The sequence below is a fragment of the Bubalus bubalis genome, chromosome 12 (assembly GCF_019923935.1).
Source record: "Bubalus bubalis isolate 160015118507 breed Murrah chromosome 12, NDDB_SH_1, whole genome shotgun sequence".
Lineage (NCBI taxonomy): Eukaryota > Metazoa > Chordata > Mammalia > Artiodactyla > Bovidae > Bubalus > Bubalus bubalis.
In genome coordinates, this window is record NC_059168.1 from 96002242 (window position 1) to 96026522 (window position 24281).

At 42.7% G+C, this 24281-nt stretch overlaps 1 protein-coding gene across 5 annotated transcripts in view; it reads left to right on the forward strand.

The window, feature by feature from the left end:
- Positions 1 to 13536: 13536 nt before the first annotated feature.
- Positions 13537 to 24281, forward strand: part of PBX3 (PBX homeobox 3) — a 234396-nt gene continuing 223651 nt past the window's right edge. For 2 of the 5 annotated variants that reach the window (XM_025261681.2, XM_025261686.3), the window contains exons 1-2: positions 13537 to 13830; positions 14774 to 14847. In XM_025261681.2, coding sequence (XP_025117466.1) covers positions 13631 to 13830; positions 14774 to 14847 — 274 coding nt within the window. In that variant the 5' untranslated portion in view covers positions 13537 to 13630. The other 3 variants (XM_025261684.2, XM_025261683.3, XM_025261682.2) reach the window with 3 other exon arrangements.

Consider the following 24281-nt stretch of genomic DNA (forward strand, 5'->3'; position numbering starts at 1 on the left):
GAAGCTCCAATACTTTGGCTACCTGATACGAAGAGTTGACTCACTGGAAAAGACCCTGATGCTGGGAAAGATTGAAGGCAGGAGGAGAATGGGATGACAGAGGATGAAATGGTTGGATGGCATCACTGACTCAATAGACATGAGTTTGAACAAACTCCAGGAGATAGTGACGGACAGGGAGGCCTGGCTGCTGCAGTCCACGGGGTCGCAAAAAGTCAGACACAACAGTGACTGAACAACAACAAAGTGCAAAAATAGAAATATATAGAAGGTAGGAGAGACAAGGGAGATTTAGTACTCTTATCTGGGAGAATCAGGGAAGCATTTCCAGAAAAGTGACACTTGAGATGGATTTTTGGAGATGGAATCGGATAAGATCAGAATCATTTTAGATCGAGGGGTGAAAAGGCATGGAGGGATCAAAGGGAGGAGCTGGGCTCTAAGATAAGGTTGGAGAGAAGCTGGGAGTAGTAGGCAGAGACCAGATGATGGAGAAGGTTGAACATGGGGCCAAGGAGCTTAAACCTAATGCTTTTTGGTGAAGGGTTGTAGGGGACCCTGTGTAGTGCTGCCAGGCTCCCCCTTCACTGGAAGGCTGGTTGCCGTGGTTGCTGGGAACGCCATCCAGAGGCAATGGTCAGCTGTCAGGCCCATTTAGCGATTCCCTCTGCAGCAGACAGCCACCTCATCCAAGGTCATGTCCCTCTCTGGCAGGACAGCTGACATTCTAGGACTGATGGATGCAACAGTATAAAGGCCCAGCCCTCGGGGCCCAGCTCTGGACAACTCTGAAGGCCTATTTTAGTTCAAAAGGTCCCAGTGGGTTTGGCTCAGGCTGTCATTGGTTCGACATTGAAGTTCAACTTCTCCCCGCCCGGCCCCCGGTCCCTCCTGCTTTCTTCCCTTCTCTCCCATAGGAATCGCGACCAAGAGCAGCATCACCCTGGGCATGGATCTCAACCTCTCTACTCAGAACTTCATTCATCAGGCGTCCACCTCTCTATATCTCCTACTACAAGCTCCTACCTGTGAGCTATTTGAAAACGCTTCATTCTCTTTCATACCCTCTACAGGTTCTCAAGTCCATGTGGCCTTCCAGTTCCTGCCCTCTAGCTCTCCTCTGCTTGTCAGGTGCTGCTGCTGCTAACTCGCTCAGTCGTGTCTGACTCTGTGTGACCTCATAGACGGCAGCCCACCAGGCTCCCCCATCCCTGGGATTGTCCAGGCAAGAACATTGGGGTGGGTTGCCATTTCCTTCTCCAATGTGTGAAAGTGAAAGTGAATTCGCTCAGTTGTAACTGGCTCTTTGCGACCCATGGACTGTAGCCTACCAGGCTCCTCTGTCCTTGGGATTTTCCAGGCAAAAGTACTGGAGTGGGGGTGCCATTTCCTTCTCTGCTTGTCAGATGAGTTTCTCCAAAAAGCTGTCAACTTCCGGTCTGCAGTCCTCCCTACCAATTCATTCCTTTGGTGACTCCAGTGAACATCTGCCACACCCCCCATCTCCACTAAAACCTTTCACCAGGGTGCCAGTGCTCACCATGTCTTTAAATTCAGCAGACACCTCTTTGACCATAACTCAGTTGAACTGTTGACTTCTCTCTTCTTAAAACACCCTTAGTTTCTGTGCTGCTGTGCTTTCTAGTCTTTCTCCCACCCAATAGTGGCTCCTTTTTTTCTCCATCTGTCCCTAAATTATTGGTGCTCTGTCACAGATCCTCATTTTTCTCACTTCTCACACTCTTTCGGTGTGATCTCATTCACTGTCATGACTACTAACACCATCGAGATGTTAATAATTCCTAAATCTCTTTTTCTAGTGCAGACATCTTGCCTGAGCATTACATCCACAACTGCCCACCAGACATCTCCCCTGGGTCATTCTGCAGGCTCCACAGGCTCCAACAACTGAATTTGTCACCCTCTCCTCAAGCCTTCATCTTTCTCATCAGTAAATCTCTGCTTCTGCTGTTCCCCAGTTCTTCTTACCCAAATTCCCCAGGACCTCCCTGATCATGCTCCACCAGCTTCATCCTAAGCTTAACCCACTTCCCTAACTCCTGACTCAAATTACACCCAATTCAAAGTTGAGTCATCTCTGGGAACCAGGTTGTGGGGGCTCAGTTAAGAATGGGGCTCTTGGGACTTCCCTGGTAGTCTAATAGCTAAGACTCTGCACTCCCAATGCAGGGGTGTGGGCCCAGGTTTGATCCCTGATCAGGGAACTAGACCCTGCATGCTGCAACTAAGAGTTCACATGCCACAGTGAAGATCAAAGATCCCCACAAGCCACAACTATGAAGACCCCGTGAAGCCAAAAAAGAATAGGGCTCTTCAAAGACTCTCCGACAACGCAGAACCAGAAACTGGACAGCCTTCAGGACCCTGGAGCTGTCCAGCTCCTTGTCTACCTTGTCCCAGCCTCCCTCCTTTCCAGGCTGTACTGTTTTCTTCTTTCTGAGACTGTTCTGTTTATAAGTGGCTTATTCCTGCTTCTTGCTTTGTTATTGACTAAACATACTGACTTGGAGGTCTGGGGGTTACATGTCCTCGATTCATATAGCCAGCAAACAAATAAGTGTCTTCCAGTTGCAAGGGCATCAGTTTCTCAGAAGAGAAATGGTTGGGGTTAGCTCCAGTCGAATGCTCATTGCCGGTCTGATAGGCTATGGCTAGGAGAGTTGGGCTCTGGCATAGGAAATGTGGTTATAGGGACACATAAGGATAGATGTGAAGTTTAAGAGGAAGTAGTGCTGTGTTGGGCAGTTAAATGACATGATTTTACAGCCCTGAATAATCACAGGTGACCAACATTCCCAAGATGTAGAAAACTTAATTTTAGGCAAATATCTAACTTTTTTTTACTATGTATCTTATGGCTTTGTAAGGATCATTTATTTATTTCATCTCCTTTCCTCTTTCCATATTATTGTGCTAATGAGTAGCAACATAATAGGAAGAATATTATAAGGGAAAATATTCCATGAGACTGTTTCTAAAAACTAAAATCTTAAATATATACTTGAATACTACTTTCTCCCATAACACAGTTATTAATTATAATAATAAAATAAAAGGTGTTTGAGTGCATTTTAATCTTTTCTGCATTAAAATCTGACCTAGAAATTCAAAATAGAAGATCATCAAAAGTATCATCTACTTGTTTCTGACAGAAGGAAGTTTATAACTGGTGCATAATATCACCAGGAAATCTCTGATGGCCCCCTTATGGTTAAAAAATTTTTTTTAGAAAATTTATTTTCAGATCAGCATATTGTAGCATAATTCTTAAAGGAACTTTTACTTTAAATCAGTTTTATTGTAAGCCTAGAAAAGAAACGGGACTACAAGATGAACAAAATCTTGACAAGAAGCTAGTGAGAGAAAAAGAAATATACTGTGGGACCACTTGGTTTTAAGAAATGAAACTCTGGATTTATGTATCAGCTTAAAAGAAAAATCTCTCTAGGCACGCTGTTCAGCAACTGTTTAGATCTTATCTGAAAATTTTAGTCTGTTTCAAATAAAAGCAGATTTCTTTGTTTCAAGATAGTGATTTTGTGATTCTTTATTTAACAAAATATTTCCTAAGCATCAATTAGATACCAATTAGTAACAACTAGGTATTTGTCAGGTATCGAATATCAAAAAAGCTTTTTCTCAAGGTGTAGAGTATACAAGATACATTACTAGAAGCTACATTTAAAAGTACAGCCTCTATGGAAAATAGTAAGGCAGTTCTGATAAAACTTTAAAATAGAATTACCACATGATCCAGCAATTCTACTTATAGGTATACACAGGGGGAAAAATGAAAGCAAGAACTCAGACACTTGAACACTCATGTTTGTAACAGCATTATTCATGATAGCCAAAATGTGAAAACAACCAAGCATTCCACTGATGGATGAATGAATAAACCAAATGTGATACAGACATATAATGGAATATTATCCAGCCTTAAAAAGGAAGAAGCTCTACAGGAAATGCTACAGCATGGATGAACCTTTAAAATTTTATGCTAAATGAAATAAGCCAGTCACAAAAGGACAAAATATTGTATGGTTCCATTTATGTGAGGTACTTATTGCAAATTTATAGATACATAAAGCAGGAGAGTGGTGGCCGGGGGCTGGGGGAAGGAGTGATGGGGAGTGAGAGTTCAACGGGTACAGAGTTTCAGTTTTGAAAGATGGAAAAGTTCTGGAGATGGACACTGGGGATGGGCCCACCAGTGTGAATGTGCTCAGTGCTCTTGGCTGAAATAAAGATTTTTAAATGGTTAAAATGATGTTATGTATATTTAAATACAATTAAAAGGGTACACATTTATAAGAACCTGAATGATGCTTAGAACTCAAAAATGAAGGGTTTGCTTCCTTTTGGGGCTTAGAAAGGGTTTCTAGTGGCACCACTAGAGCAGGGAGACAACATGTATGGTGGAAATGGTTGGAAATCTCTAGTTCCAGTTCCACTCGGTCACTTAGTAATGGGGGGATCTTAGGATAGGTAACATAACCCCCTTATAGGCAGTGTAACATGGGGCTACAGTCCATGGGGGTTATTTCCAAGAATGCTGAGCCAGAAGGCTTGTTTGAGTCATAGTTCATCCACCAGCCACGTGGCCTTGGTCAAGTTATTTGACATCTCTAGGTCTCAGTTTCTCTAACAATGAATAGGGAGGTCAATGCCCAGTTCACAGGGTTGTCACGAAGGTTTAACTAGATCAAGCATGAGAAACCATTAGCATAGTGCCTGCCACAAACTAAGTGCTCAGTAAGTGTCAGTAGCTCGTTATTTCCTGAGTCTTATCTACAACATGGGTTTAATATGACTTGTCTTAAGATCTTTGAGTTATTTTGAGGCTTGGTAGAGATACTGTAAGTGAAACAGATTAGACAGCATTATTGAAGAGGGTAAGACTTGGGTATGCATTCTCATTGAAGGGAATAGTATAAGGAAAAGGAAGAATTCCCAAAGTGTGGGGCATTAGGACTGATTAATACATTCAGCATATGGAAAGGAACAGGGGGAAAGATGGCTAGAGAGACAGAACTGGGAGAGCTTATTTAGGGCCTTGAAGGCCTGGCTAAGAAGCACATCACAGAAGTAGATCCAATGTGAGATAGGGCAAGGATCATGCCATGATTTGATTTGGTGTTGAGAATTAAATTTGGAGGATGATGCCTCTCTTGGTCCGGTTGAACTGCTGTAATAAAATACTTTAGCCTGGGTGGTTTAAACCACAGTCATTTATTTCTCACAGTTCTGAAGCTGGGGAAACCTGAGAGGCACCAGCATGTGTGGTTCTGATAAGAGCCCTCTACCTGGCTTGCAGATGACTGCCTTCCCTCTGTAGTCTCACATGGCACAGAGAGGAAGCTCTGGTATCTCTTCTTTCCCCTTTTTTTTTGGTGGCTATGCTGGTTATGCAGACTTCTCTTGTTGTGGATCACAGGCTCAGTAGTTGCAACAGGCAAGCTAGTTGCTCTAAGGCATGTGGGATCTTAGTTCCCCATGCGTGCATGCTAAGTCACTTCAGTGTACGACACTTTGCGACCCCATGGACTGCAGCCCGCCAGGCTTCTCTGTCCGTGGGATTCTCCAGGCAAGAATACTCAAGTTGGTTACCATTTTCTCCTCCAGGGGATCTTCCTAGGGATAGAATCCGCCTGTCTTACATCTCCTGCATTGGCAGGTGGGTTCTTTACAACTAGCACCACCTGGGAAGCCCTTAGTTCCTCCACCAGGGATCAAACCCGCATTTACTAAACAATTAGACATTTAGCCACTTATATATGGCTTCCCCAGAGAAGGCAATGGCACCCCGCTCCAGTACTCTTGCCTGGAAAATCCCATGAACGGAGGAGCCTGGAAGGCTACAGTCCATGGGGTCACTATGAGTCAGACACGGCTGAGCGACTTAACTTTCACTTTTCACTTTCATGCATTGGAGAAGGAAATGGCAACCCACTCCAGTGTTCTTGCCTGGAGAATCCCAGGGACGGGGGAGCCTGGTGGGCTGCCGTCTATGGGGTCGCACAGAGTCAGACACGACTGAAGCAACTTAGCAGCAGCAGCAGCAGCTGGTTAATCCAGAGACCACTAAGACTGCTCTGACTTCAGATGCCAGCTGCAAGTTCAAGGTTCCCCAGACCACCAGCACTTCTGATCAACTTGCTACAAGTTTGGCTGTTCCCATTGTTCAATACTGTCTGGAAGGACAGAGAACTCTGAAAAGCACTACACTTATAATTACAGGTTTATTGTAAAGGATATAAATCAGGACCAGTCAGATGAAGAGACACATAAGTCAAAGTCCTGAATGCAGAGCATCTAGGCTCTCTCCCCGCAGTGTCAGTGTGTTTACCAACCAGAAAGCTCCAGTGCGTTTTGTTATATAGGGTTTTTATTAGGGTTTCATTATGTAGGCATGATTGATTGATTCATTGGCCACAGGACTGAACTCCATTTCCAGTTCCCTTTCCTTCCTGGGAGGATGAGCTGGTTTACATGGTTGGTCCTGTTACATGGTTGGTCTTTCTGTTGATCAGCTCCTAATCCTGAGTCTTCTTGTTAGCATAAACTCAGGTGTGAAAGAGGGGCTCATGGATAACAAAGATAATCCTGCTGTACTCAGTGACTCAGTCGTGTCCCTTTCTTTGTGACCCTATGGACTATAGTCCACCAGGCACCTCTGTCCATGGGATTTTCCAGGCAAGAATACTGGAGTGGGTTGCCATTTCCTCCTCCAGGAGAGACACTCCTCTATCTTGGCAAATTTCAAAGATTTTAGAATTTATCTCCCAGGGACCTAGGACAAAGATCAGATACTTTTTTTGGTTGTATATAATACCTTCTGACCTGTAGGAGATCATATTTTATACCAGGCACTGTGTTAGGCTATTCTTCCATCCTTCCATCCTTTATATATTAACAGTGTGAGATTAGATTTGCTGGAAGTAGTGGAAAACCCAACCAATAGGAATTTTATTATTATTTATTTTTATGATTTTATTTAAAAAAATTTTTCATTTATTTTTGGCTGTGCTGCATCTTTGTTGCTGTCCGAGGGCTTTCTCTAGTTGCAGCAAGTAGGGACTACTTTCTAGCTGTGGTGCCACGACTTCTTCTCGTGGCTTCTCATGGGCACTAGGGCACATGGGCTCAGTAGCTGTACTGAATGAGCTTAGTTGCCCCACGACATGTGGAATCTTCCTGGGCCAGGGATTGAGCCTATGTTCTCTGCGTTGACAGGCAGATTTTTAACCACTGGCCCACCAGGGAAGTTCAGAAACTATAAAATAGAAATTAGATTTTCTCACATAACTAGAATTAGCAATTTAGTTTTGTTCAGATATTCAACAATGTCTTAAGGAACGTGGGCTCTCCATATCTCTCTGCCCCACTTACTGTTTATATTTGTTTTTAATAATGTTTTATTTTAGAATATTTACAGAAAAATGATAAGATAGTACAGAGGGTTCTCCAGTATCTCCCACCTGGTTTCCTCTATTATTAACATCTTATAATAATACAGTATGCTTATTTAATGTACAATTAATGAGCCATTAGTGATATATTATTGTTAACAAAAGTCCATAGTTTATTCAGATTTCTTTAGTTTTTACCTAAACATCCCTTTTCTGTTCCAGAAACCAATCTGGGATACCATTTTACATTTAGCTGTCATATCTCCTTAGACTCTTCTTTTAGACTGTCCTTTTCCTTTAAATCAGGAGACAAATCTATCCCTCTGATAGGTTCAGAAAGCAGGAGATGAGATGATCATACTCAGCTTGGAACTTGACTGAGACTGAGCACATTGCCAACAGAATAATCAGGGTTCCACCAGCATGGAAGGAGGTGGGCCAGTGGGTAACAGCAATGGACAGTGTTGGCCCCAAGTGTCTACTATGTATGAGACCGCACTCTACTAGGTGTTATGAGGAATGAAAGGACATTAAAGATGGGGCTTTCTATCAAGCCTTTCAGAAATTATGTATTCCAATAATTATTCTCTTTTAAGCACCTCATAGGGACATCCCTGGTGGTCCAGAGGTTGAGAATCCACCTACCAATGTAGGGGACTTGGGTTTGATTCCTGGTGGGGCAATCAAGCCTGCACACCACAACTAGAGAGAAGCCTGTGAACCACAATGAAGAACCTGTGTGCTGCAACTAAGGTCCGATGCAGCCAAAAATAAATTAAAAAAATTTTTTTTTAAAGGACCTCATAATAGGAGGGTGAACTGTTGTCTCACTGATCCTTGGTTCCTCAGTCAAATACATTTCCAGAAGATGAAGATTTGTCACAGGTCACATGTGCTAACAACTGTAAAGTCTACTTTTAAAGAATCATTCCCAAAGTCATGGAGCAGTGATATGTTTGCGAATAAGGATTTAGTTTATTTCACAGTTTCCCCAAAGTGACTTCTTAGACATCTAAGGTTTTTTTTTTTAATTGGACTGTGCCAGGTCTTAGTTGCAGCATACGAGATCTAGTTCCCTGCTGCTGCTGCTAAGTCGCTTCAGTCGTGTCCGACTCCGTGCGGCCCCATAGACAGCAGCCCATGAGGCTCCCCTGTCCCTGGGATTCTCCAGGCAAGAACACTGGAGTGAGTTGCCATTTTCTTCTCCAACGCATGAAAGTGAAAAGTGAAAGTGAAGACGCTCAGTCGTATCTGACTCTTAGCGACCCCATGGACTGCAGCCCACCAGGCTCCTCCGTCCATGGGATTTTCCAGGCAAGAGTGCTAGAGTGGGGTGCCATTGCCTTCTCCGATAGTTCCCTGACCAGGGATCAAACTTGGGCCTCCTGCATTGGGAGCTCAGAATCTTAGCCACTGGGCCACCAGGGAAGTCCCGACATCTTAGTTTTTGTTTTTTAAAGTCAAATTAGTCATGTGATAGTCCATCTCAAAACATATACTTTGTTCTTAACATGCAAATGGACTAGGTGAGGAAATGGGTGAATTGAGAGAAAACATGGGTCCATCTAGTTTGGTGGTAAATTACCTATTATAGGCAATATATTCAGCCAGAGTTTAGAGCAGATGATTAGTGAAGGCAGGCATGGCTGGAAAGCCTCAGAGAGGCAAGGTCTTAGATAGCTATGAAGGATAGCCTTGCTGGGCTTTATTCTTCAATTTCCCTGCTCTACTGCCATGGGACCTAGATTTCTCTAATCTCTCACAGAGTTAACCTCTTTTTATTAAGTGCTTGGTTATTTTCATCAATTTACAGTTTACCTGTCAAAGCCTTGTGATTTTTATTCCGATGTTGTTGTGTTAGTCGCTCAGTTGTGTCCAACTGTTTGCAACCCTATGGACTGTAGCCAGCTAGGTTCCTCTGTCCATGGAATTCTCCAGGCAAGAATATTGGAGTGGGTAGCCATTCCCTTCTCCAGGGAATCTTCCAACCCTGGGATTGAGCTCCAGGTCTCCTACATTGCAGGCATTTACTGAGTCACCAGAAAAGCCCTTGATTGAATGATCAAGGGCTGCTGCTAAGTCGCTTCAGTCGTGTCCGACTCTGTGCGACCCCATAGACGGCAGCCCACCAGGCTCCCCCGTCCCTAGGATTCTCCAGGCAAGAACACTGGAGTGCGTTGCCATTTCCTTCTCCAATGCATGAAGGCGAAAAGTGAAAGTGAAGTCGCTCAGTCCTGTCCGACTCTGAGCGACCCCATGGAGTGCAGCCTACCAGGCTCCTCCGTCCATGGGATTTTCCAAGCAAGAGTACTGGAGTGGGGTGCCATTGCCCTATATATATATATATACATTTTATGGGGGGGGGCAGTGTTTCATAGGGTGGGCTTTGTAGTCACACAGATCAAGATTTGAATCAGAGATCTAATACCGACTGACTTGGAGGTCTTGTGTAAGTTTCTTACCCTCTTTCAGTCTGTTTCCTTATATTTAATAATAATAACTTCACCTAGATTGGCCTGTTGTGAGATTGAAATAAGATGAAGTAAGAACACGGAGCACAAAGTCCCACTCAGAGAGACTGCATGAAAATGGCATCTGCTGTGATGATCACTGTATTGGTAGAGGCGATGGTGTGATGGTATCGTTAATATGAACCAAACTCATGGAAAGGGATGAATATGACAGAGTGCCCCTACTTGGTTTTCACCACTTTTTCACTGTTAACTTTACATGAATGTACACTCACCAAAAGTAAATTACATTTCCTTTGACTTTTTAATAATCACTGTCTTAGAAACAGCAAAGATGGATTTAGGTACTTAGAGAGGTTCTATTCTATTATCTGTGAAGGCACCAACCATGTGACTCAGATTGTTGAGTGAGACAAGGCAACATCCCACATGAGAAACTTGCAAAAACACAGTAGACTGTGGGGGTATTCAAAATTAGTTGACACTGTTTATTGGGGCTTGGAAACCAATCTAAAAGAATTTATGCTTTAAATCAGTGGTGGTTGTCAATGAGTCTGTGAGGGAATCCTTGCTAGGACCCCCTGGCTTTTACTGCAACTCATATTCACAATAACAAAAAGGGAAACTTCCCAAGCAGAAGGTCAATCTAATCCAACCATTTAATGCAGAATTATGGCATCAAGTTTCCACATCACTGAATGGCCATGGGTTTAGAGGTGTGTGTCATAAAATAGCTGCGGGTGTGAGACATTTAACAAGTTGTTTTACTCCTAATTGCTGGCATTTGCTTAACTGTTTTCTTAATTCTAATTTATGTTTTTATGTTCCCGTTTGTTTACGTAGCCCATACATCCCATTTGCCTTTATTTGCGTAAGTGTTTCTTTAATTTTATTTACATTTTTATATATGTTGCTTTGCTTACATAACTCATTGCTTGGAGAGGGCTAGAAACAACCATAAATCCCCATTGCTAATTAGCCTCATCCTCATGACTGATTAGTCAAGATTATGAGCCTAGAAGGAAGGCAGGGAGGAGGCCTGATAGTGAGTCACAGGATCATTGGATTTTAGAGCTGGAAGGAATTTGGAGCTGAAGGTACCTTTCAGATAGAATTCTGTGGTTTTACATCTTCATCTTTGGAGAATTACGGAAGATTGGCTGCTTGCTCTTGCTCCTTAATGCAAAAATATATAAGGAGGTGGTGACAGTTTTGAAAAACACGATAAGAATAAAGAGAAAGTCCAGTCAATGATGACTATGAGTAACCCATAATGGGGGCTTAAAAGAAGAATAAGAAGCTTGACACATAAATGGGCTACAGAGGAGCTGGGAATATTAATGAACATAAGGGGGCTTGTTCTTTGGAAGTAAGAGGCAGAGTGGATTGTTTGGAACGCCCTCTCCAGCAGCTGTGCAGTTTGTAACGATTTTAGCTTGCCTTACTGTAACGTTAGCTATTAGCTTTGCAGTGGGGAGTATTTAAAAGTACACACAACATACGAAGGAAAGAACCTGGAACCGAGTAGCCTGCTTCATTCCAAGAATCCATCTGGCATGTAAAGAACTGCTTGTCCTACATTAAACCCTGCAGAGTAAGAACCATTTTTCATACCTCACACCCCTATTTTTGGTTTCAGGTAAGGCAGCTTACTGAGTTTGGCGATGAAACAAGAGGACTTTTCAGAACCACCTAACCGAAGGAAGGGCCCATCGAGGGTGAGCTCCATGGATCTAAAATGGGGAAAATATGACGAAGCTCTCCTAGGGAAATTAGGTTAAGAGAAAGCTCAAGCGTCCATAAGAGCTGGAAGTCTAGACCCCCAACTAATGTGAGCATTTAGTCGTTTGTAGGCAGAGAACAATAGAAGAAAAAGTGCTCTATATATGACAATCTGTGGCTGGAGTCACCAACATTAAATGACTCATGGTGGTGGGGTAAATTGATAAGCAGAATCCAGTCTACACTGAAATAAATATTCTTTATAATAAAAAGTTCATTTTGCAGCTTTAGTCTATCTGGAGGTAGCGAAAAGCAGATCTGCTGAAGGACTCCCTGGATTACCAGGAATTGCACAGTGTATGAAATGTTGTAAACTTACATTAGTCCTGGATATCAAACCCTTCCGCTCCTCCCGAATCCACTTTTCTCGGACACATTTTCATGTGCTCCTCTTTCAAGAAAAGTGTATATCACTCAGATCCGCTGAGTTCAGGCATCAAGCATGCAGGACAAGGGACTTCTACCTTACCTGGTCATCTCTTGAGGGACAGCGCAAGGCCAGAGCGCTGGAACCAACTCAGAGCTGTGCCCTCTCGGTTACTATGGTGATCGCGGGGTGGGCGGGGTCACCATCCGCGGCGTCCCCGCCTCTCTGCCCAGGACTTTTCGAACGCTCCAATAAGGATATCCCTTTCTTGCCTCCGTCCCGCCCCTTTCGGCTCCGAGTGCGATTCGATTGGCCTGGGACGGGCGGCCGGGTACCCTGAGGATACCACCTCCCGACGGGAAGAGCGGGAAAGTGTACCAGGCGCTGTCCGAGGCGTGAAGCTCAGGGCGCTGAGGGGAAGCACATGGTTGGCCTTGGAGCGAGTTGCCTAGTGTCCCGTACACAACTCTTGGCACCTATGACTGCTAACACTAGGGAGCAGAAATCAGGATGCGGGAACGACGTCTGCGGGCCGGCCTATCCCGGGGGCCAGGACGTGATGAGGCTCGAGGGGTCCAGTGGCGCTCTCTCGGGGGGCGGGGGCTCGGAGGCCAGAGGGACCGGACCGAAGCCCGGGGGCGGTGCCAGTGGCGGCGGCGGGAGGCGCAAGACCCAATGAGAGCGCGCGCCGCCCTTGGGGGCGGGGCGTGCGGAGCGCTCTCCCGCCCTCCTCTCGCCCCCGCCCCTCCCCCCGGGCGTCCGGGGCCGCAGTGAGTGAGTGGCACTGGCAGCCTGTCAATCCCTCAGCCGAACGGCCTTCGAGCCCGGTCCGCGGCGGCTGCTGGCAGGGTGCGCGGCTCTGGCTGTGGCGGCGGCGACTTCTCCCGCCCCATCAATCTGCTGTCCACCCAGCGCACGGCCCGCCGGGGCTCTCCATCGGGCTCCTTGCCCCCGCTGCGCCGGCCCGCTAGCTCCCAAACTTTCCTCCTCCGCCCCTCTAGCTCCTCTCCGCCGGCCCGCCCGCCGGCCCTCCTCCGCCGCCGCCGCCCGCCCGCCGCCGCCGCCGCTCCCTCCCCCGGGGCCGCCGGGGTTCGGATCCCGCCCGGCCGAGGCGGCGGCGGCGGGCGGCGGCGGCGGCGGCGGGCGAGGGAGGGGAGTGCGCAGGCTGGCGCGGGGGGCGGCGGGCGTCCCGGCAACTCGGCCGGCACTGAGGAGCAAGTTGAGCGGGGCTACCCGGCGGGGCGCGCGGCGGCGAGGAGGCGGCGCGGCGGCCGCGTGAGGGCAGCGGGCGCCGCTGCGTCCGCCTCCGCCACCACCGCGGAGCCCTGCGCTTCCGCCCGCCGCTTCTCCTCAGCCTCGGCGGCGGCGGAAGCCAGAGCCGGGCGCCCGTCCGCACTGCCTCAACCGCGGGCCCCGCCGGCCGGGCCGCCCCCTCCCCGCGCGGGCGGGGAGCGCGCGGCCGCCTCCCCCTCCCCCTCCCCCTCTTTCTTCTCCTCCCTCGTCGCCGCCGCCGCCGCCGCCGCCTCAGCCTTCGCCTCAGCCGCCGCCGCCGCCCGCTCCCGCCCGCGCGCGGCGGGATGGACGATCAATCCAGGATGCTGCAGACTCTGGCCGGGGTGAACCTGGCCGGCCACTCGGTGCAGGGGGGCATGGCCCTGCCGCCTCCCCCTCACGGCCACGAAGGGGCGGACGGCGACGGCAGGAAGCAGGACATCGGCGACATCCTCCACCAGATCATGACCATCACCGACCAGAGCTTGGACGAGGCGCAAGCAAAGTTGGTGTCGTCTCATTAAGCATCTTTTGTGTGTGTGCGGGAGCCGGGCCCGCGGCAGAGTCCGGGCCCGGGTGGTGCCCGGGCCAGGGCCTCAGCCCCGGGCGGGGAACTTTCTCCGATAAGAGGCCTCGGGCCCCGGCCTCTGGGGAACTTGCCCCGCGCCCCTCGACGCGAGCGGGAGTCGGCAAAGTTGCTCTCGGGGCGCGGGACGGACTTGGTGCCGCGTGGATTTCGTGGGTTTCTCTCACCCCACCTCCCCGCGTCCGGCCCTCTGGCAGCCCGGCCCCCTCGCACCGATTCAAACCTCCCGCCCGGACCCGGTTGCACGCCGCCGCGAGCGGGCCCCGGGCCGCACTTGAGGGAAGTGCAACTTTATCCTCGGCCCGGACTCCCGGCACCCCGGCTCCGCTCGGCCGCTGGACGACTTCGCTGTGCGGGAGGCAGCCCCAGCCCGGGCGCGGGGCTCTGGGCGGTTCCCCGGCGGGTCCGGGCGCGGGCGGCCAAGTTCTCGGGAAGGGAGGGCCGCCTCGCAAACTTTGCCGAGCTGTCACCGCCCGCTGGCCGCAGTCGGCTGGCCGCCCGCGCTGCGCCCGCTGCCCCGGCGGAGGGCGGACGCGGGAGCCCCTCCACGCTGTCTTCTCCCCTGAGTCGCCGCCGTCTGCCCCCGGATCGCGGCTCCCCGCACGGGTTCGCGCCCCGCGGTCGCCGAGGCTGCTGCCCGCCCGGCAGATGGGTCGCGCTGCGTTCGGGCTGGAGCTGTAGCCGCCAGAGCTTGCCGGTTGTCGCTAACTAGTCAACTTGAGTTTTCTGTTGATTTGACGGGGTTCAAAAGAGCCTTCCAAAATAGGGGGCCGGAATTAAATCTTGGATCTAACTTAAGGAAGGCGCCATATTATTCCATAGGTGATGCTAATACCTTTGTGTTTTGCTATTTATTTTTTAGGAAACATGCCCTGAACTGTCACAGAATGAAACCCGCGCTCTTCAGTGTCCTGTGTGAGATCAAAGAGAAAACAGGTAAGACGCTGTGCCCCGCGGTGGGCCTGGAGACCCCCGAGGTGGGGTCCGAGCTACTCCTTCGACTCTCCAGTTGAAAGCTGCTGCTTTTGGGCACCGCCATCTTTGATCATTCTTTCCTTCCCACCTCCTGATCTTGAGAAAAAACTGCAATAAATCTGGAGTCGATTTCTGAATTCCGCTCCTGGTGTAAAATGAAGTGTAGAGTGGACGGGGCAGGGTCGCAGTCCCCAGGCGGCCACCTCTGGTTGCAGGCGGGGAGGGGGCCGGGAGCGCCAGCCACCCTTTCCTGCTCCTTTCGCCTTGTTTGTGTGTCAGTTTTTAAAAGGAGCCACGGGGACCGACTCCCGCGGAGAAGCATATCCCGAACTTTGTTTTACTTAGCCTTAAGCTTCATTTCCACAGATAGAAGAATAGATGCAATTGCACAGACCCGAGGAGTATGTTTGAATTAGTATTTTAGTTCAGAATACTACTTTTAAGAAGCTGGAAAGGTAATGATGTGTTTAGGTGCATACAATGTATTATATCTATTAACTACTTTTATTAAATTTTATGCTTGAAGTCATTACATTGTAAACATACTTAATATATTTTATTAAGTAGAGAAAGGTCCACAGGTGCAGGTTGAACAATTTTTGAGGTATTCAGGGCAGGGAATATATGAGAAGACAGCTTTTGCAGAAGTGCTGGAATGAAAACTACAAGTATATATTAGACAAATTTCTGACAATTCATCTCAATTTAGTTTCCTTGTTAGACTTTTTAAAAACTGAAGATATTTTAGTCTTGAGGTGATGGTAGTGCCTCAACTAGAATTTGAGGTTTAATTTAGATTTTTTTATTTCGTTTGAGGCATTATCTTCCCTGTATATGGCAAACAAATGCATTAAACAAGCTTTACTGTTTATTTGTGTGTGTGTTTGTTGGGTATACAGTATTATAAAGTTGCTGTTTTTTAAGTTGGCAAAGAATAGAAGAGAAAGTTAAAGTCCAAAGTATAGGAATATTTAAGTGAAGGTATTTAAAAGGTTAAATGTGATTGTGTTTAAACTGAATGTACAAATAATAGTGCACTGTATATAATTGTTAGTTGGTAGGAGAGTGGTCCTTCTTTTAAACAGATTTTTCACCATGCAATTCTATTCTAATCCTAAAAGTAATCAATAAAAGATGAAGGGTTATTGCTGTCTATTAAAATATATGCTAAAACCATAATTAACAGCAAATATTGAGAGCCTGAAAGACTACTTTTCCTGCTTTTCATTCACATAATGTGCGTGATTTCTTTAAGTCAAGTGAGTGTTTTTAAGATATATTTTAATTTTGAAAATCACAGTCATTTTAAAATGACTAACTTTTACTCTGTGTTGGTTTTTAGCTACCTTTAGAAAGCATTGTGATTTAAAATGGTAGATAATTTTGATCTGACTATAAAATAAGACATCAAGCATTAAATCTTGAGATTCTTAGTTTAGAAGCCTAAAAGTGCGTAATTCTCAGTAAATTATGTTGCTTAATGTCCAAGGGTTTTCTTGCTATCAGGGCTCCACTTCAGTTTCTGCTGACAGCTAAGCACTGGGGTATTGACTATGTTGTGAATATTAAGATTGATTCAACGTTATATAGCATTATATTACTAGGGAGAGGGGATTGATATCCCTTCCTTCTCACCCCCTTATCATGATTCTTTTTTTTTTTTTGCCTTTTTAAAAGTTTTGGCCTAGCTAGTTTGAGAATCAAACCTAGCAAACTGCTTTTCTTGTTTAGACATTTAGCAGCAGGCAGAATTCAATTAGGAAGCATAAGTCCTCTACTTGCTTATTTGCACAAGACTTAGTTACACCATTCTGAAAGGAAAGTGTAGTCAACCTCATGTCAAAGGTGAGTTACAAAAAAGAAACAAGTCTTTTCAGAGTCTGGGATTACTGGCAGAGAGAGCCTTGGTAGGGCACTTGCTGTTTAAGAAGCAAGAGGTAACTGACAAAAGAAATTTTTGTGTTTTGAAAATTGTTTCTGAGGCTTTCAGAGATAACTTGTAAATTAGATTCTCTTTTTGTGCTTTGGCCAGCCGATCCAAGTTTGCACGTTATCTCTTTTGTAAAAAGCCAACGGCCGACAAAGAGTAAAGGCGGCTGTCTGGGCTGAGGCATCTTCCTGCCAGCCTCTCTAAGCTCGAGAGGGACGGGATTTAAGTACCGAATGATTGATGGGGGTGAAGCTCTTTCTCTCCTCTCCTTTCTCCCCTACTACCAGAGCTCCACCTCACTCTCCAAAACTACTCTTAGAAGGAGACAGGGACGCTGGACTCAGAATCCTTGATTTGAAATAAAACAGCTGTGTAGACATTAGTGTTACCGAAGCAAAGAAATTGGGGCAGCAAATTCCAGGCCTCCCCCCCTCCCCCATCTGTTCCCACAGTCATGCTTTGGAAACATCATGAGCTTATAAAATAAGCACTGTAGATTATAATGTATATCATGTAATGCTTTTTTAAAAAAAATCATTTTATTAAATCTAATAACATAGTATCCAAAGATTAATTCTCTATAACCTTAGAGAAAGTTTACCTAGTCATTTGTAATAGAAACTGGGAATACTATGTGATGACTCTATTCTGCATAATAGAGGGGTAGGGGGTTGACTAGTGGGGAGATGGGGGGTAAAACTGTCATTTCAGTGGATAATGTCATTTTGGTTGTGCTTTTTTAAAAATAAGACAAAATCATTTTTTTAAAAATCCATATATTTGCAGATCTGCAGTACCTTTTGAGGTTTCTGATCAGGCAATAAACACTGCTAGTTCTCATGCACATGAGGGGTTTAGTTTGAAAAACATCTTTTTTCCCTTCTACCAAATATGAAAAGGTATTTTCCCCTTCTGACAGATAAATGGATAATCTACTACAATTATATTTTTTTTCTTGTTCAGAGGTAGGGAAAGTATACCATGAAATGCTTGCTTTTTCTTGAAAATGTGTTCTTTTATAAAATTTATCATTCAGTTATTTTTGGACAGAAATATCTGTTGAATTGTGATAGCTAAGCATTTTGAAAGCAACTAAAAGTTACAGGCTTTAAAACAAGATATTTGCCCATTTTAAACTAAGTAAGTGACCAGTGAGATAATTCTTAAGATTTCTATTTTAGCCACATTTTACCATCTGTCTCTTATTAAGTATCCATGATACTATGAGTTCTCCTTATCTACATAGTTCTTTGGGGGCTTTCCCTCAAATCTTTTTGGCCACCTTAATCTTGATTTTTGAAGTACTTTGTGAGAGGATTCCATTCTCATAAATCTCTCTTCTTTCCAAAGCCCTTAATTATGAGAGTTGGAATAAAGGAAATTGCTCTTTTTGAGAGAAAAAATGTATTTAAAAATATTTTAAAATGAAAATTCAACACTCTAGTATATAATCAGAGTCATATTGTTAAAAAATGTTGTGTATTAAGAAAAAAAATCAGCATAACCTTTTCCTTTCTAAATGGTAGGTTAAAATACTCCATGTTGATAGCTGCCAACCAAACTCTGATTTATTGCCACCACAAACCCTAAATAGCGTTCATTTACTAGTAATGTCTAATGGCATACATGATGGTTTGCCAGATTTGTGGCCTTTGTGAGGCTTATAAGCAGGACTGACTTGGGAAGATCATAAAACTTAATGAACTTCTCTACTGCAGGAGGTGTCCGCAGGGGAAGAGAAAGGCCTGCTTGCCTGGTTGGGCTGGTTGAAGTATTTTTTATGTTTAAAGAGAAGAAAATTACTATTAAAAATGCTTTGCCTTTAAAGGAACCCTCCCTAGAAAGAGTCGTAAGGATTTTACTTTTCAAAAGGTAGCTTGTGAGTTTTTATATGCATTTAGAATATGATATATATGATTAAACCTTTTATCTTTACTGCTGTAAGTGGGAGTAGCTTTCAGAGAGATAAGGCAGTACTCTCCGTCAGCACCTCTACTTCTTACCCTAAGGGTTTAGAGACTCATGGCATCTTCTTTTTCTGGTCTGTTTTCTTTCTTTTTTTAATGCTTCAATATAAAATTGTGTTCATTTTTCTTTTTACAGTGCCAGGTAATTCTTCAATTCCTAGTGTATAAAATCCAAATATTCCACCAAGTGAAATTTTAACAAGAAAGGTGAAAATTGTTGTATGTGAATCTAAATGTTATATATAATATATATTGTGTATTCTTTTAAGTTGCTCGAATATAGTTATCATTGTTTGTTCCAGAGTTTTAAAAACAAATGCTCTGTTTGATACATGATTCATTTCTGTGTTTTTGTGAACTATTTTCTAGTTTTAAAAAACTTTTTACTATGGAGAACTTCAAATGTAAAAATATAGATAAAGAGAAACTTGAATCCCCATGAACTCATTGCCTACCTTCAGCAGTTAGCAACACTTGGCCAATCTTGTGTTCTCTGTAACTCCTACCCTTTCACAATTATTTTGAGGCAAATTTTAAAGGACTTTTAATGTTTTAAATTTTTTATCAGTTTTAGACATTATGGCTTATTTACATTGGAAATATTCAATGATTAAACAGGAAAAATTACAAAATCAGTGTATCCTGGAAATGTCATAAATTTTGTTGCTTTATTGCAAATTTTACCTTGTGTAATTTAAGAATATTTTTTATTTTTATAGATTTGCTTAACTTACTGGAGCTTTTTAAGGAAGTTTTGAGGAAGGATGTAAAAGAGTGAAGTTTTTCTAACTTTCTTTACTCTTCTCTCATCCTTAGAAGATAATACATGTAATACATTCATAGAAAACGTAGAAAAAAAAAATCTTACTTCTCTACTGGTTTGGAACTTCATGATCTAAAGTATCAAGCAGGTATTATTTTAAAAGTATGGACCTGTCTTCCATACCTTTTTTTCTTCTTCCCAATAAAAGAATATTAAACCCTCTTGTCAATACTAACTTGATCTTTGCAAGTAATTCTTTTCATGCCTCAGTTTTAGTGGACTTCATTTTATTATAGATCTATGTAGTTTTGGTTTTTATTTGGGACTTTACTATGTTATTATGCTAATTTACATAATTTTAATCCAAATCAGAAGTATATTAATACAGTGGCAAAGGAAGCCTTGCCTTGCCTCAAAGAGCACATTGGTTCTTTGACTTTCATAAAAATTTTCTGGGTATATCTTTCATGTTAGGATCCTTTTCCTTTTAACTAATTTTGCTTGTACTTTTAGATTTCTGTTTACAACTTTTGTAAATGGCTACTTCCAAGACCTTTAACATCTTATTTGGATTATGTGTGTTTTGATATTTTATGTTGGCATTGTATAGGATGAAGTTATATGAAGTATGGCTATGAAGAATGAAAACCGCAATTCATGAACCACACCCTAAATCATTCGTTTTATTTTGTACTCATACCATTGAGATGTTTCAGAATACCTAACAGATCAGTACCGAACACATTATGCTAAATAAGGATTTTTATACTATTCTCCCTCTATTTATGTACATGTGAACAACTTTAGGCATTTATTTTCTCAGTATTGACATTATGAGAATTATGTTTTATTAGTTTTCTCAGCAGGTTTGTGTTTTAGCCATTTATCAGTGGGATCAGCATGATTTAGGTAGTAACAGACTAACAATGCTTGTACACCCTCCCATGTTGACCTTTTCAAACATTTGCTCTACTTCAGTAGGCCATTTGAGTCTTTACATATAAAGAGAGTAAATAATTTATATCACTATGTAGTGTGAATTGGTCAAAGTTTTTTTAGATCTATCTAGCTAAAAAGGTTTTTTACAAAGTTGTAGAAGTTAATCAAACACACCAATTGCTATCAGAGCTCCGTGTTAGTGTTACATTTAGCAAATAAATTAGTAGGAAATGCTTGAATGAGCCACTGAAAAAAACAAACCATCTTTTTATGCCTTTAGACATAGAACATATTTGAAAATAAATTTCATTAATCTTCAACTCTTGGTTCTAATTACAGGCAGAATAGTAACCAGAATCTCTTCTTTATTGTTATTTTGAAAATAGAAGTATTCCATAAACATATACACATACAATAAATATAAGATGTTTGTAGTTTTTGATGGTTAATGGTAGTTTGCTTTGGTACTAAATTTGAGTGTATGTCTAGTAAAAATATTGATGTGATAGAATGTGTTAAGTTGAATTGGCTTGGCATTTTTTTTTTTTACTTTTGACTAACATGATAGTAACTCATTAGGACTGAGAACAGTTAAAAGTAATTATGGATAAAAATAATTGTTAAAAGTTTCGTACTTGTTTTCTTCAAGTTAAGTGCTTTAGAAATGTTAAGCTGTTTTGAACAATAACCCTTTTTGTGTGAACATATTAATGAGAACTTGGTATACAATGTAATCCTTTTAATGTTGATGATTCCTCACAATGTTTAAACCATTAGTTGGGAGACTCAACATATGTTAATGGCAAAATGATTTTTTTTGTTTATTTTGTTTTATGTGATACATAAGTTTTCAAAGCATGTTTCTTAGGCATCAGAGTCCAGCAGGTGGCTTTTTACATTAAAAAAATTCATAAATTTTAAAATCCCATAAAATTTTATTTCAAATTCAAATTAACTAATTGAGAATGTCAACATTTCCACTGTCTCTATATTAACATTTATAATAGAACAAATGGTTGCATATAGAAATTATCTGCAACATAATCTAAATTAAGATTCTAAACAGGCATTACAGATGCTGGTAACTTTGGCAATTATCATTTTGTTTGGTGAACAGTAGTAAAACAGTGTGCGGTAAAAGTGTTTAGAGAGAGAGGATAAATAAATTGAACAGTTTTGCAATGCAAAGTGGTTTGTGGTGTTTTTGAGGATTTCTTGGCTCTCTCTTAACTGCTATTGTGAGCCTGGAGCAGATTTCCCCATTGCTAATGCCCTAGAAGTATTAATTCACTTTGATATGCTAATTAGAGGGCATTATGCAAGAAATGAGATTAAGTGGCAGCATGAAGCCATTTGCCTGTCAGTAAATTGAGAGCTTTAGCATCAGGAGGAGCTTTGTTTTTTTTTTTAAGTTTCTCTTGGTTTTGCATATAAATAAAATTGATTGAAAGGTCTAGAGAAGCTTCTAGAACATTGGTAGATTCCTCCCCCTATGGTTATTTAAATGTAATGTTACATAACTTTTCTGAATATTAATTGATCTAACTGGAGATAAATATGAAGTTTTCATCATGTTCCCTATACATGGAAGTATGCTAAGAATTTTGCATCATCTAGTCTTTTTTCCTAGAGCCCAGTTTCAGAATATGGCTAGTGAATTCTTTTCAGAAGTGTAAACTTGGTGTGTGCTTGTGTGTCTTCACCAGTGTCTTCACTAAACTGAACTTCACAAGAATATTTTCTTCATAGGGAAAAATGAAGAAGTTGTTGAATTGAGCTTCAGGAGACTATATTAAATGAGCATTAAGACTCTCACTTAACTACCTAATTCTAGTTGCTGGGAGGCATTACAATTAGTGGTTAAATTCTGCCCTTTACACAACCTGTGGAATTTACATTGCAGCATGTATCTGTTGTTTTAAGATTACCATAGTATTTGATTTTCATGTTGAAGATGGCGTTTCATACTTGATTCTGCTTTTGCTTTTGCGATTTAAGCCAGGCCTTTGATTTTCTCTCTATAAAACTATTATGTGATTTCCTACATTTTGTAGGGAAATGGATGAGTGAATGCAGGAATAGGAATGATGGATTGGGAGGAGGACAGAACTTTGGGCCTGTGAAAAAAATTAAGGTTTCCTCAAACATGGAACTTCTACCTGTATAAACCATGCTGAGGATAGAATTTCTAAACCCAGGCTTAACTGCAGTCTGAGGTGTGGTTGGACAGGATGGGGTTTGGATCAAGCATTCAGATTGAGGTTTGCTTGAGTGTCTGAATTCCACCACTGTAGCTGTGACTCTAGACCCAACAAAGCAGAACTTCTCTTCAGAGCCATATGGATTATTTAGTCACCGCAGCTGCCATGCATACATGCTACTAAGGCTGGCTTCTTTTCATGTGCATGTGTGGTGCTTGTTAATGTTAATGGGAGTCAGGAATGTGCACACAGACAGAGGGATGAGAGTCTCTCCTGAGACAAGAGTCTCTGATTGCATTTCTCAGTGAAGAGGACTTAGTGTACCTGCACATTAACTGCTCTTCTAAATGGAAAACTTGGTGACTTTAAATTCTCATTCCCTTCTCAGACTCCCTGAACTAGTTAAACCAGTGAATCCTCATTAGTCTCTGATTACTTGCAGAATTTCATTTAAAACATGTGAAGTTAGTTTTGATTGAAATGGGAACAAAAAGCTTTTGAAATTGCATATTATTGTTTTTTGAACAAAAGGTTTCTACTGGCTTTCAGATGTACTAAGCTTTTGTAAATAGGAATTTATAGTGAAATGGGAGGAGTTTTTGACATTCCACTTGAATGGCATTGATAGGGGAAAAAAAATCACAGCATTAAAAAAATATACATGTGTGAAATGGCAAGTTCATATGTGTGTATTATGTAGAAACCTTTACTATCCAAGTGCCCTCAAATGAGGAAGAATTGACTTAGATGGTCTCATAAGTTTCTTTCTTTCTCCTTTCTTTAAAAAAAAAAAAAAAAAACCTAAGGATGAAGGTAGTTGGAATTCATAGTCAGATATATCATTTTCAACTTGGAATAGGGACTAGAACAGGAAATTGATTTTATATTTATTATGAAAGCAAGAATTCTGCCACCGACTGACAGCCATCCATGTTTTAGTTTTGTGATAATTGTTCACAGACATTACTCTGCAGTTGGCCCAGATTATTTATAATGTTGATTGGGAGTGTTTGTCCATTAAAAGGTGTGTGTATAATGAATATCTTTAATTAAACCAAGTAATAATGAAATATTCTACATTGGATTTTGGGTCGAGGATTAACTGTCAGTACTGGTAAGACCAAGTTACAATAGATTGTGCAATGATTCCTTTGGCTTCATGGATGTATTTATTACCATTTTTGAACAAATTATACTAACATGAAAAGTTGTGTTTGAAATGATTGTGTGCTAGATAAGGCGATACATTACAGGAATGGTTGGGTTTATGAAGCTTTATGTAGAGGTTTTCTCAGAAATTATAGCACAGGGCTGTCACTATAAAACCCAGTGATACAGTTGGTAATAACATACAGTGAAGATATTTTTAGATTTTCACTTGTTATTCAAATAAGTGAGAACCCTCCAGTTTTTCTCGTCATATTTCTTCGTTGGAATCAGTAGAGGAAAAAAATGAAGGAAATTCTTTTAACTGTGTACTGGGTGTGGGTGTTTGACTTGTCTGAATTTCCTCCTCCTTACCACTTGTTAGAGCAGTGATGTGACAGTGAGGATATCCTTGGGAACTTACTGACTTCTTGGTTCCTAACCTTCTG